The sequence below is a fragment of the Myiozetetes cayanensis genome, unplaced genomic scaffold, assembly GCF_022539395.1.
Source record: "Myiozetetes cayanensis isolate MyiCay16 unplaced genomic scaffold, myiCay2020 scf2-11, whole genome shotgun sequence".
Classification (NCBI taxonomy): Eukaryota; Metazoa; Chordata; class Aves; order Passeriformes; family Tyrannidae; genus Myiozetetes; species Myiozetetes cayanensis.
Genome location: NW_026087411.1, coordinates 63,340,342 through 63,353,298, shown reverse-complemented (window position 1 = coordinate 63,353,298; position 12,957 = coordinate 63,340,342). Strand labels below are relative to the sequence as shown.

General features: G+C 37.1%; 1 protein-coding gene across 1 annotated transcript in view; it reads left to right on the top strand.

Annotated features, from left to right (window-relative positions):
- The window catches only part of CLVS2 (clavesin 2), a 59,770-nt gene extending 47,080 nt beyond the window's left edge, over positions 1-12,690 (top strand). Inside the window, exon 5 of the mRNA XM_050315047.1 lies at positions 4,288-12,690. Coding sequence (XP_050171004.1) covers positions 4,288-4,375 — 88 coding nt within the window. The 3' untranslated portion in view covers positions 4,376-12,690. The remainder of the gene's footprint in view (positions 1-4,287) is intronic.
- The last annotated feature ends 267 nt before the right edge of the window (positions 12,691-12,957 follow it).

Below are 12,957 nucleotides of genomic sequence, written 5' to 3'. Positions count from 1 at the left end.
TCTGGAAGCAGATCAAACAGGATAAAATATTTTGAGATTCCTCAGCCAGGAAGATGATTTTGGATGGAAAATGTTGCATAGACTGGGAAGACCAGTGTGATTTGAAAGGGAGATATTTTTTGTGGAAACAGAGAGGAGATAACATGAGATTGCTATAGGAATAGAAAATAAAAAAACAAAAAAACAGTGAAATTTAAGGATTTTATATTGAAAAAACCTACAGTGCATTGAAAATGGGAAGTAGCAAGAAACTGATAGGAATGAGCTAGGATAAGGAGAAGTTAAGAAAGGTTCTGAAGCTGTATGACAAAGATTTAATTAATTAACAGAGAAAATGGGACAGAGGAAAAGAGCCAGGGGAAGGGGAAAGGTGAGCAATACACTTCAAAATGATTTGCATGTAATGTAAGAATTATGAGACAATAGAGAAGCTGTCTTTGACAGAAGGGTGGAATCAAGGAACTGAAATGAAGAAGTTTTACTGTTGTAAAATGAATTTACAAGAGTGAATAACTTCATCCAAGGGTGCAACAAAAAAAAAATAAATGAGAAGGTCTGTCGCAAGTTCCTTTGGAGAAGACCCTTTGGAGCAGTTTTCTAAATTATTCTGAGCAAGTACATTACTATACAGAAAAGCAGTGAGCTGACCAGATTCTTCATTCTTTCTGAAATAATTTTTATTCTCATTTAACGTGTGCTTGAAAAATCTTTCATACAGAATTACACTTCAGTGTAACCTTCAAATTGACATTCTTTCAGTCTGGGTGAGCTGACACAGTAGGTTACCTACTGCAGAAAAATAAGCATGTTGAAATCTGTATCTACATAATATTAAGCTGAAATTTCTTCACCTTCTTTGCATTCTTTCTCAGTTAGCATGCCTCCAGCACCTGCTGGAATCCACGTTCCATGCTGTTAAAAAGCATGCATAAAAATATATTCCATGCATATAAAAAGTACTAAGTAGACTTACTGCACTAGTACCAGGTAGTAAGATGGACAGAAAGTCCCAGAACCTTGGTGTATTAAGTGCACAGACTGTGTAAACTACTAATAGAAAAGTTAAGATAAAATAGGTGAACTATTTCATTAAAAATTAAATTTAACTTGGGTTCGGCACCTGGTGTGTTGTCTCTCTCAGTTTGAAACCATGGTCAGTATGATGTGTTAGTGCAGAATAAGATTTTTAACATATAAAACCCATGACAGTGAGTCAGAAAAAGTGCATAACTTAGAACAAATTTCATAAACATTTGGCAGATCTCCAACAATTACCTTTTTAATTTGGCTTGCCATTTTAAAATTCATTTACTGCTTGAAAGAACGTCCTTCTAAAACCAAAATCCTACTGAGAATTCATTTCTTTCTTACTCATTTTTACCCCATAATATATTTTTTACCCCACTGACATTCCTCCAGATCTACTTGAAGTTTTGGTGAATTGGATGACTTCACCTTGAAAGGAAGGCTGATTGTGGGGAGTGTCACTGAAAACCAGGAAAAAACCTCTCCAACCAATTTTCTAGATTAGAAAGCAGACATTACTTTATTAATAGTACTGTATGCATGAGGATTGCTCCCCAAAGCATGCATCTGCAGCAGCCTAACAGACACGGGTATATTAATGCAACTAATCTATATTAATCATATTTTATTGCATATTCATTACCTTTCCTGAATAAATGCATATATGCTAATTATTTTTGTGGACTTACTTGGCTATGGTTCCCGATCTTCTAATGAATCTTTTCTCCTTGAGAGTATCTCAAATATCTGGCCAGGTCATAATGTACTTCTCTTACCATTCTTTGCTCTGACACACAATCCTTGTTCTCAAAACTAAAACATCTGCTAGTACATATTAATCAATGATACAGGTAAATAAGGAAGCAATAGCCGGCATAAGACTATTAGTCACAGATGTAAAGATCAAACACTGTTTACTAAAGTTAAAAGGATTTTCCAACATCTTCCCTCACTGTTGCATAGGCTCCTTTTTACCTGTTTGGTAACAGGAGGGTGGTGGAGATAAGGAAGAATTAATCCCACCTGTAGCACAGACCTCTGGGGACATGTTGATATCACCTGGCACCGTTACAGCTGTTTCAGCAGTCAGGTTTAGCCTGTGGCTGTGCTCACCTGTGGCTGTCAGGCTGAGGCATCCGGGTGGAGACTGCATCCTCTTCTCAACTCACCTTGCAAGGCAAATGTCTCTGTTGATAAACTTTGCAGAGTACCTGTGGTTTGGTTCCTCACCTCTGCCGTGGGACTTTGTAGTGCAACTCTGTCCTACTGTGTTTTCCTAGAATTTATTCAGTAATGTTTTTAAAGTTCTTTGGGAGCTATAGATAGAATAGAGGGTGCTACAGACTTACACAAATGGTTTTCCTTTTCCATACCTTCATTTGTGAATTGCTGCTGAATGGAATGAAACATCAGTAAGTTTCTATTTAAAACCGAATGAAAACTATTTCTTCTTCAAGGCATTTAGGCACCTGAGCTTACACACCATAGGTCAGGATTTGTGTAGTTCAATTTTCACACCTGTCTTGGCATCAGGGATTTTAGAGCCCCTGGAAATTTATGGCCAAAGCTCCCGTACTGGGAATTTGAGACCAGATTTGCAGCCATTCCAGCTTCCCTTAAGTTTCCTGGATGAGAAGGGGAAACCCTGGCTGCTCAGTCATTGAGAGTTGAGGAAAAGGCTTAGTTTTAATGCTTATATTCAGTTGGCAATCCTTTGAAATTAATATGCTTTCACAGCAATTTTTATCATGATGAACTGGATTTTCCATGAGTGCAGCTTCCCACCAGCAAATTTTCAATCAGTTTTGCATTGGCACGGTACCTTGTGAAGTTTTTTAAAAAGCATTTTAAATTCTGTGGTTTAGTTTTCTGCCTGAGGAACTGACTAATGTTCAGGATGAGTGTTATTGTACAGTTTTAATTAAATTTTTTTAAATTATGCTTATCACAAGGAAGACTGTCATATTTTAAAACTAATTTTCTTGATTTTACCATTAGTAGGAGAATGTGATAAATATTATTAGAAAATATCCTTTTTTAAAAGTTTTCTACTAGGCTTTAAGTCAGATGTTATTTCTTGTGTTTCTGTAAGCTTTCTTTTGGTTTTTTGAGAAAGTCAGGTTGTCTCCTGCTATCAGCCTCATTCATTGGTTTCATTGGATGATGTCAGTTTGTAAGTGTAGAGGATTGACTCCATATGTTTATCTTAGGAGAATTTAGAATTCAAAAAGGTTTTTCTCTGCACTGTAGCCCTCCAAATGGACAAATCTGTAGCAATGCTGCAGGCACAGTGTGCTTCCACTGATCAAAAATAGATGCCTGCATTGTAGAGATGCACAGATGCTCTTTAGCCATCTCAAATCTTCATTACAGAAAGGAAGAGAAATGGGCATTTCCTGCATGAGATTCATCTCACTGAAGGAAACATTTGGCAAGAGTTGCTTTTACTGTACCCCAGAAGTATCTGCTTTTTGACAAACTGAGGCATACCTTATGTGAGACACTATCTTAACACTTCAGATTTTGTTTCTAATGGAGCATTTTGGTTTTGCTGAAGGCTGGGTTTTCCTCTTTGTCCATCTCATATGGCTGTTGCAGGGTACCAGTTGTGTTTCTGTGATGAATCAGAGAACATGGAGAAATTTTACAGTCACATTGAATTTGCCCTTATCATCCTTCCCTGCCCTGTTTAGTTGAGTGGATAAGTGAGTTAGACAAATTTGTCCACTGCTCCAGAAATACTGCTAGCCATGGCAGTATTCCCTAGAGTTGGCTTAGAATCTTGCACTGTTGAATTTAAGTGCTACTCAGAAAAGGAGCAACTTGTGCTGCCAGCTAACACATCCTGCTAATTGCTGTGTGCCATTACCCACGTGGGTGGCTGAATTGTACCTTCTTTACCAGCCCGGTGCCATATAACATTCTGGAGAGACGGCCAGTACTTAAGTCAGTACAAAGAATAGCTTAGCTTGCTCTTCTGTGCTGAGGATGCACCCTGCTTCACAATTTCACTGAAGAAGACAGGATCCACTTTATTCCACCTTTTGCTCCTATATTCACAAATTAGCACTGAGCTCTTTAAAACCATGTTATGCCTCCATGAGAGTATTTCCTGAACATTTGGAGTGATTAGATGCTTGGGTAATGCTGTATCATTATTTTTAAGTCCTGACAGAAACTAAAATAAACAAAAGAAAGCTGAGATTTACCCTCATTTGCCGTGATCTAGAAATGTCAAATAAACATGTTGTCCCTCTGCAGGTCTCAGTCAGTTGTGGATCCTGGGGTGCTGAAACGCATGGATAAGAATGAGGAAGAAAACATGCAGCCTTTGCTTTCACTTGACTAACACTTTTTGATCATCGGACATGAACTGAGGTGGAAGGCACTGCCTCTCAGCAACAAGCAAACCATTGGGAGTGTAACTGCTGGAATCCTATTTACTCATGTTAATGTAGCATAATGGCAGCAGGTTTTACTATTCTGCCTGAATTCTGGATGCCCTTGGGTGAAACAGAAGAGGAGAAAAAAAGGAAATGAAATGGAAAAAAGAAAAGAAAAAAAAAAGAGGAAACAATAATTTATTCTGTAAGTGCCAACTTGTTTGTAAATACAATATAATCCTACATTTTGACTTTGTAAGTTATGACAAACAAGTGCGATGGAAATGAGTGACTATTAAATATGTCAGTGAAGTGCACCATAAAAAAAAGAGAAGAAAATGTGTGTTTCTCTTACACACACACACACACACAGGTACATACTGGACAAAGAAAAATATCAAAGCCAATTAAATGTTGTCCTTCTAATAGGAAACCAACGAGCACACTGACTACTGTTTTTTTTTCTTTCAATGCTCATGTAGCTGTGCAAAGATAAAGAGGGAATATAAGAACTTGGGAGATGCTGTCAAATGTTTCCTAGCTCTAGGATTGGTTTCCTAAATAATGTTGTGACTTAGGATTGTGATACAGCAAAAACTGTGTAACACTGGGAAAAAGATAGCAGATGAACTGGAACCAACTCTTTGACAGCTTTGCTATTTAGCTGTATGGATCTCTGAGGTTTCTTCCTTCACTTTTCATTTACATAAGTAACCTGGTTTGTTACTATAGTCTGGGTGTTGTAATATGGGACACAATGGAGTTACTTCTCTTACATTTTGGGTGCACGTCAACAATTTTTCCAGAACTCTGTTCTGCCTTGGAATGAGGCGTTAGTCCTCTAAATACAGTGTAATAACCAATACCTGAAAAGCCTGGCAGCAGAGGTTAAAAGTTAATCACTGAATCCTGTGTACTGGGAGACTGGATACATATATATATTTTTACCAATCGCTGTCAAGCATACAAGGTCACATTGTTAGATAAGTATATTTCATTGAAGGTTTATACAAGAAATCATACCTATTCAATGTACTTAGATATATTATAGATTGTATATTGAGACAATGTCATTATTAATATAGTAAAACTTTCCATAGAACAACAGCATCCCACTCCAAGCAAGGATTAATATGAATAAGTTGTAGTCAAACATCTCAGCCTATGTGTTTAGGACACCTTTGTTTTGGTTGTAGTGTAACTGTATATATTGAACATGTGCCATAATAGAGAAATACATTTTACCTCAAGAGGGCAACAGGTTTCACTAGGGATTAGATAAATCAGCTGAAATGCAAGGGTTGTGTCGTCTTTGTGTGCTGTTTGATGTTTGCAGCCCATGGTAAGCTGAGGCAAGAATGTAGTTTCTTATTAGGACTTTGCAGTCAGAGTGGGAAGACACACAAGGTGCCCAGCAAGACATCTGAATAGTTAGAGGTATTGTAAGAGCATGTCCAGGCAGTGCAAAGATTAGTTAAGAAAACACTGACAGTGGAGGTGGTAGCTCACAGCAACCCTGCCTCCCAAGCACTGGAGTTTAAAGAATTTCTTCCATTATTTCAGTGATGACTGAAGTTTCAAAGTCACTGGTTGTAGGTCACCTCTCCTTGCCCAGGATGATTAAAGCTATAAGATTTAGTAGGCTGAGATGAGTTAAGAGCAGAGAGTGAAATCTTGACAGTGTGTCATCTAGATTTTAGCTGTAACTCCTGTGGTGGCAGCTTCGCATTTCTCAGGGCTGAGACAGCCCTGACTCTTCCAGCATCACCCTTGATTAGCCCAGGCAACACACAGATAAAGCTTTCCTGCTTCGTAGTTCATGAGCAACGCTGATAAATTGTGTATGCCCTAACATGCCATCACATTGCAGGAACTTGTCTGAACAAGTCATTGCCTTTCTGCTCTCCTAATTTTGTTTTCATGATACATGTTATGAAACGCAAAGAGAAAAGATATGGAGCCTGAATGTCTTATCAGTCTGTCCTACAAGTTGTCAGTAGTAGAAAGTGTTGTAATACTACTTCTATGGTTTGAGAGACTTGAAAAAACGATCAATCCTTATATACTATTTTGTTCAGTCCTGTTTTTCACATTCCTTGTAACATCATTCTGGATAAGTGAGATGTGTATCCAGGATTTGCAAAAGTGCCATATTTGAATGTATGTTGTATATGCCCACACTTCTGTGGTTAGTAGAATAGTATATTGTCATTGATCTGATTTTTAAATCCTCATCAGATAAAACTATAACATCAGTAGAAGTTTTCTCCTTTTAAGGGCTTCAGGATTTAGTCAGTATTCCACATGTATGCAAACTGTGACTCAGTGGTGATTAATATCTTCATGGATCCTTTTAGATACATGGGCCAGACTTTGGTGTGAGACAGCAGAATGCTGATTTCAGAGTACAGCAGCTGTTTGGTCAGAAATTGCAAATCTGCTCCACTGTATGGAGCTTAACATTTGTTTTGATGCTTATAAATTTGTTTTCTTTGCAAATCCTTTATTTATGCACTTAAATGTAATTTATGTAATATTTTCTCATGCCTAATTTCAACTTAATGAGTATTATTAAATTCTTTCCAGAAAGTACAAGTAGGATATATTATAATTTTGTGTAACTGGGACCTCATCTTTCACCAAGAACAAAATTCCTTTTTCAATGAGATTCTCTCTGTTAAAGAGTTGGGCTACAGGTCTTCTTGGCCACAGCTTTTATTTCACTGAAGCAAATTCCGACAGTGGTAATTGCAGTTGTGACTTTGGATAAGAATATGAAAATGGGTAAGAAAAATAAATATACTTTACCTGCTCTCAGTATTCTTTGAAGGTGTTTCTCTTTGACACATCAGGGTACATAAAGGGTTCCACCTTTCTTGTAGAAAATCTTTATAGGTAGGTCAATTTTTATTAGATTAAATTTGGACTGAAAACTTTTTCCAATCTTTGTTATCATAGGAATTGCTGTCTAATTTTTATAGCAGAATTGAAGTGCTAAAAATAGAATTCAAATGCTTGGGAGTATTCCTCTTAATTTCTTACCTTTGTTGTGTATTGGATAGAATAAAACATTTTTGTAACTATGCATGCTGATATGCATATAAAAAAATGTCCTGCAATATGAGGAACTTAGTGGAAAAACTGGATACACTTGTCCGAGTAATTATGCCAAAAAAAAAAAAAAAAAAAAAGAAAAAGAAAGGGAGAAAAAATATGTAAAAATTGATAGTTTTAGGCCTTTGATAAGATCTAAAAATATCACCTTACATGATGTCTTTTCCAAGAAACAAATGGAAAAAATTTATGGAAAAGTTATGGAAACTTCCATGCCCAAAGCATGTAATCAGAAATGTCAGTAGTCTCTTGGCTTTATAGAGACAGGTAATCAGACCCACTAAGCTCCAACAACTACACAGACTCCCAATAGTTATTAATTGTAAAATAGTTTGAAATATCTTTACAGAAATGTAAATTTAATGTATAGCATATTTAAAAAGATGTTTTGCACTCTACAAACATGCTGCCTAGTCACAAAAGATATTTGTAGAGACATATGTAAACTGGAATTAAAGAAAATAGGCATAAAAGGGACCTCAAGAGGTCATTGATATGCGGAGGAACAGATTCACTTTAATGTCACTCTCAAAGAATTGTTTTAGCTCAGTACCTTGCATGGAATGCTCTTTGTATTATTTAACCACAGTCACAGCTAAGCCTAAGCACATTACCTGACAAAATTGTAACCTCACGGTATTCATGCCTTTTGTTATTTTTCTGTTCTGTTTTGGAAATGAAAGTTTATCAAGCATCATAAGAACTACCATTTAGAATTACCTGGAAAACACCTTGCAATAAGCTTTGATCATATCTCTGTTATTATATTGTTTCTGTTATTATTGATGTATGTATTTGTCAAGTTTTTTGATAAAGTTACGTTTGAAAGAGCATGCAAGAGAGGAAGAAAAATCAAGCAGGCTTCAGGATTTTGTTTAGAATATTAAAATGTGATTTTGGGGGGATGTTGGTGTTGTTTTTGATAATTTTTAATTGCCTATGGAGAAAGTCCTGCTGAGCTGTCAACAGCATTGGGTACCAGGACAAATTTGGAAGATAAATATCATTGTGAAAGGCAAGAGCAAAGGTCTGAAAGGAACTGTACTGAAAGAACAATCAAATGACTGGCTATATCAGGTCCTTCTAAAGGAAGGTATTTTGCAAGTAGCTTATGAGCATGATGCTGAGAATAGTACTTTTGTCCACAAACTTCAAAGCACACTATGAAATTGAGTAAATAATAGTTATCGCACTTTCTCAGGTAGCAAAACAAAAACACAGCAAGTTAGAGACATTTCTCAATGGAAGACATTTCCATTGTTTTTCTGTATGGCAAAGATGACACTTTGATCACTCAGTCTGGTTTTAACTGCAGGAGAGAAAATAATGTGTCCCTATTTTGTGTAAGAATGTCTGGTTGTTGATTCATTCATGCCTAGTTCATTTAGAACACTTTACCATCAGACTTTTGCAAACTGGGGGTGATCTTTCCTGTGGAGTTAAATCTGAATTAACATTTTGACATTTCTGCTGAGGAGATGGCAAAAAGGGAGCATGTCCCCTAAATGAAATATCATTCTTCTCTTTCTAATTGTTAGGGGGAAAAGTAATTTAATCTGAAAACTACCAAAAGGAAATCATGGCTTCCTGGTAAAGAATTCTGAACTTGGCCAGGGATGAAACAGGATACTTGTTTCTCATTAACTCTACAGGGAATATCAGCATTTTATTTAGAGGCATGCTCAAGTGACCACAAATGAAAGTATAACCCAGGTAGATAGGAACCCCAAGTCCTCTGTTGCCTGTTAACTTTGCATGATCCTGTGTCAAGGGTCTGTATTTAGTAGATTGACTTAGACATTCCCTTCAGTTTGCATTTCAGCTTTTAGTTGTGTGGGAATTTTTTTCCTATCAGCTTTTGGGATCTTAATTTGTTTCCTTCATATGGGTCTGTTGGCACAAAGTGGCATTGACCCCTGTTGGATTGCACAATTTGCAAAGTGATTTTGTTGTTAAAAAATAACAACTTGTGCAATGCTGGACAGTGATGAAGTTCCAACATGGATCACAAGGTCCCACTACTTTGTCACTCCTTCTCCAGTGTTTTGTGTGTGTGTAAACTGCTCTGATTGATATCAGACATGTGTTACCTCTTGCATGATATAAATTGAAAAAGAGAGAAAATTTAAATTGAAAAGAGAGAAGTTTCTGCAGTGAATTGAAAATATGAATTGGTGGTATCACTGTGGAATCAAAGGAGGGGGAGCATTACACACAGGCAAAATAAAGAGATCTCCAAGGAAAGATGCTGATAATTCCTTATGGTACAAATGTTTTGTTAAAACATGGCCAGAGTATTTTGTCTACAAGGGTCGGTGGTCAGCCAGAATTGTTCTTTCTGCATCAGTTAGCATCAGCCACTTACAATTAATCCTCTCTAATGTAGGTGTGACAAAGCTTCCTTTTGGTGTTTGCAGAGAATTCACTTCCAGAGAATTGACATATCTGCCAATTTGCAGAAGACAAATGGCAGGGGTTAATTAGGATTTGTATTTGATATGGAAATGCTGCTGTGATTCCTTAAAGAGGCTGTCATATCATCAACACACGGCAGTGCCTAAAGGCAGGCATCTCAAATCAGATCCCTTGGTTAATAAAGATTTAAGGGGAGAAAAAAACAAGGGAAGAGACAATAGAAGATGATAAAACACAATAATTAAAATAAAAAAACAGAAACAAGGCAGCAGTGGAAAGCTGTATGAATGGCAAAAATAATGTGATAGAATTTGTATTAGCACTTTCAAGAAATGAATCAGTGGCCTATTATGTGTCCACCTTTATGAGCAGAGTTTCCATTTCTCACATGGTCTGCCATGTATGGCCATGATGGAGTTCCCTAAATCTTTAAAAAATGTTTGAGTTACGTCGTGAAATGTCATGTGCTATAGCTGAGCTTATGTACCTAGTTTAATGAATCAGTGCACACCACCAGAGCCTCACTTGGAGATGGGCCCCAGGAATATATGCAATGCTGTGTCCTGCTCGGCTGAAGAAATCGTGGAGGGAGAGAAGGAAAGGGACCCCATGGCTGTAAGGAAAGGTGGCAGACCTGTGGGGAAAACAACACTGTGGAGTTGGAGTGAACTTATTGACCACTTTAATGGTAAGGGGAGCTTTCACTGCTCAGTAATATAAGGGAGGACTTACAAACCCCATGGCACATCTGTCATCAGAAAGGAGAGATAACATATTTCTCTCCCACACAAACCCAGTTTTGGTATTTTTAAACCTGAGGCATATGGTGGACCTGAACTGCCTCTGCTGCTGCTGATTCCACAGTGGCTGCCAGGATATGGGTATCATGTAGCATGCAGGAGCTGGAAAGCTAGTGTTCACCAACCTGTCCATGGGAACAGAAGGGAGGGATGTATTCTGCAAGTCCCTGCTGCAGAGAAAATTTTGTGGGAGAATTCAGCACTTGGCCTGAATTAAAGCCTGTCTTGCCTTGACATCAGTATCAGCGCCTACTCTGTGTGGAAAGCTGTAAGTGGTGTGGGAATCTCCCCCACGAATCTCCCCACGAACCTTGGTGTCTTGTGCTAATTATACAGCCTTCAAGCTATAGCTGGTGATCTGTGTCCTGTGTCTTTAAACAGTGCTGCTGGTGATGTTAATTGTAACCATTAGTCACTCAGAGTGGAGATGATTTAAAGGAAACTGACAACTTTAGGCATTACACTTAATGCCTAAGAATATTAAATTGGTGATTGTTACAAGTAATGCCTAAGATTATGATAACTTAAAAGAGTTTCAGGGTTCAGTTGGGATCATCACTTTTCCTTAAATATGGTTTTCCCTGATGTTTATGTGCATCTTTGATGCATAAATAGCAGAAGGAATTAAACAGTAGAAAATGTGATTCTAAAACTGCAAATATATTCATAGGGGCACATATAGAATACCTGACACTATTCAAAAAATTGTTTTGCAGTTAACTAGTGTTCAACTTGAGAATAATGGCTTTTTAAATAATTTGGTTCTCTAGCTCTTTCACCCTATGGACTGTTGTGTGCATTGTGTTCTACAAAACATTCCCAGCTCTTTATCCCTTCTCCTACCCTCAACAACATCCTGTCTGCTTATATGTACTTTATTCTATGAATAACTGAAGAAAACTATAAAAAAAACCCCAACACATTTATAATCTGCAGACTAGATCTTGAGGACCAGTATTTTAAATATTTCCCTTGTACAAATCTCTGGTGACAGCATGAAATGGAAAATGAGAGCAAAGGTCAATTTCATCACAGAGGAATATAAAAGAAAGAGTCTAGCTAGGAATCTGCACAGGTGTAGATAGACAGTCCCGTGAGATAGCTCTTGTGATGTAAGATGTTACCTTCCCTGGACTGTTAGTTGTCACTCTTCAGGTAGATGCTACTGCCCTAAAATTTAAGCAACAGCAGATTATGGAAGTATGTCTGTCCCAGTGAAAGCTGTGCACAAATCATGGTATCTCTATTGATTCTACACTCATGCAAATGCAAAAGCATTCACATAATCTATTAATACAACTCTGTTATGAGAATAATGATTAACAACTAGTCATGGTGACATTTAAAATTGCTAAATTGGCAATCTGTGCCTTAAGGCTCTCGAGATCTGTAGTACTTGCATAAAAGTAACCACTGAATATATTTTTTTTTTTTTTGTGCATGCAACAATCTACTTTGGAGCCTTATGGAAAATACTATAGCACCATATCAAAATTCCAAATTAGATTACAGGAGTAGTTTGCAAACAGTGCTTGTATCCTCAGGATAAAAATCATTTGTTTGTTTCTCAGTTTAGTACTGTTAGGACTCAGGGGGTCTGAGATTTGTAAAGCCAGGACAAGTTTATTAATCATGTTCTTTCTCTGTAAAGTTTCAATAACTATTCTCTTTTCACAACTTGTTGTCAGTTTGAATTTTATTCTTGGACCTAGTGAAATGGTTACTTTTGGTCTGTTGTGTTCCAACCTAAAATCTGAAGATAAAGCAACATTGTGAAACATGTCACTCTTTATATCATGTATTTAAATATCATCAGTTCTCTGTGATCAATAGGCTGCTTTGGAGAGTACTACTACTTTAAATCATCATTGGTTATTGAGGAAGAATGACATCCTGTTAAATAAAATATGACCAAATGGAAATTAAAATACATATATATTTTTGTGTTTGTACATGGGAGTGTTTGTGTGGCTTCCTTGTGCTAAAATATATAGGGAAGACATTTTACTTCGATGAGCTGCACTTGATTTATCAAGGCATTGAAAGAAAAATAACTGAGTGGTATACCAGCATGTAAGTCTAGTAACACTGAATAATGTCTCTTTTCACCCAACAGTAAGTTTTAGAGAACTAACATATTTCATGTTTGCAATACAGTTGTGAACTTTCACTTCTTGGAAGCCTCTCTTGATGATCTCTCAGATCTCTCAGATGAAGAT